Here is a 1,035-nt window from a genome sequence, read left to right as displayed (position 1 = left end):
GGGGAGAGGCTTTGCCAGAGGACCCAGGAGTCAGGATCCCGGCTCCTCAGTTCCAAGCAGGGTGACCAGAAGAGCCACCTGAGAATGGAGGGGGTGCCCAGGGCAGCCTGGACCACAAGTGGAGTAGTGGGGTTGGACTTTCGTCCAGTGCCTTTCCACGTCTCTCTAGGCCTTTACAGTACTTGCAAATACAGTTGATGTGCCACTAGGCCCCCCAGGGAGGGAATGTGGGTGACTCACTCTGGGGTAAACCCAGCTCTCCCGAAGGGCTGGCTCGGGAACCAGGAAGCCCTCTGGCCCTGAGCCCAACCCTTGTCCCGCCCCACGCACCCTGCAGGCAGCCAGCTTCATCACTGCCATCAGCACAGTCCAGCTCCTGATTGCAACGCTTGACCGCAGCCACGCAGGTGCCGTCTTCGCATTGAAACTCATGACCAGGGCAGGTGCCCAGCGCTGCCGGGGGAGAACAGTAAGGGGAGGGTGAGGGCCCCGGAGTCAGGGAACAGCACTCCCCCGGGGACCACGCCCACCCTCCCACCCCTTCCGACAAGAGCAAGAAGCGGCTGAGTTTTGGGGGGCCTCCAAGGGCATCTGGCCAAGGCACTTCCAAACGACAAGACGGGGACACTGAAGCTCAGAGAGGGGAAGGGCCTTGCCCAGGTCACCCAGCATGCTGGCCGGCAGAGCCAGAGCCAGAAGGAACACCCAGGTCTCCCGTTTCCCATCCACTGCCACTCCCCCTTCATTTGCATTCTGGTGGCTCAGGCAGATCCTTCCACTGACAGGCGCCGCTGGGAGGGGTCAGGACAAGTCTAGGCGGACCTCCCTTAGCAGTGAACGCTAGCAGTGAACGGACAAGCTGTGCGCTAGGGCCCCAGGGGAGGGCTCCATCCAGCTGGGCGGGGTCAGGGGTTCCCATCCCCCAGATGCGGGAGGAGCCCCCCCGGAGCAGTCCTGTAACCTCTCCCCCCCACCACACACAACTGGAAATGCCTTCCCCGCAGACCCGCAGTCCTGGGGCCGGCGGCAGCGGGG

General features: G+C 63.7%; 1 protein-coding gene across 1 annotated transcript in view; it reads right to left on the bottom strand.

Annotated features, from left to right (window-relative positions):
- Positions 1-1,035, bottom strand: part of LRP8 (LDL receptor related protein 8) — an 87,097-nt gene that overhangs the window by 26,998 nt on the left and 59,064 nt on the right. The window contains exon 6 of the mRNA XM_045291755.1: positions 331-453. Coding sequence (XP_045147690.1) covers positions 331-453 — 123 coding nt within the window. The remainder of the gene's footprint in view (positions 1-330; positions 454-1,035) is intronic.

The sequence above is a fragment of the Echinops telfairi genome, unplaced genomic scaffold, assembly GCF_000313985.2.
Source record: "Echinops telfairi isolate 266 unplaced genomic scaffold, ASM31398v2 ScPeMD7_443;HRSCAF=831, whole genome shotgun sequence".
NCBI lineage: Eukaryota > Metazoa > Chordata > Mammalia > Afrosoricida > Tenrecidae > Echinops > Echinops telfairi.
Note: the sequence above shows the minus strand (reverse complement) of the source record. Positions and strands in the feature narration are given on the sequence as shown.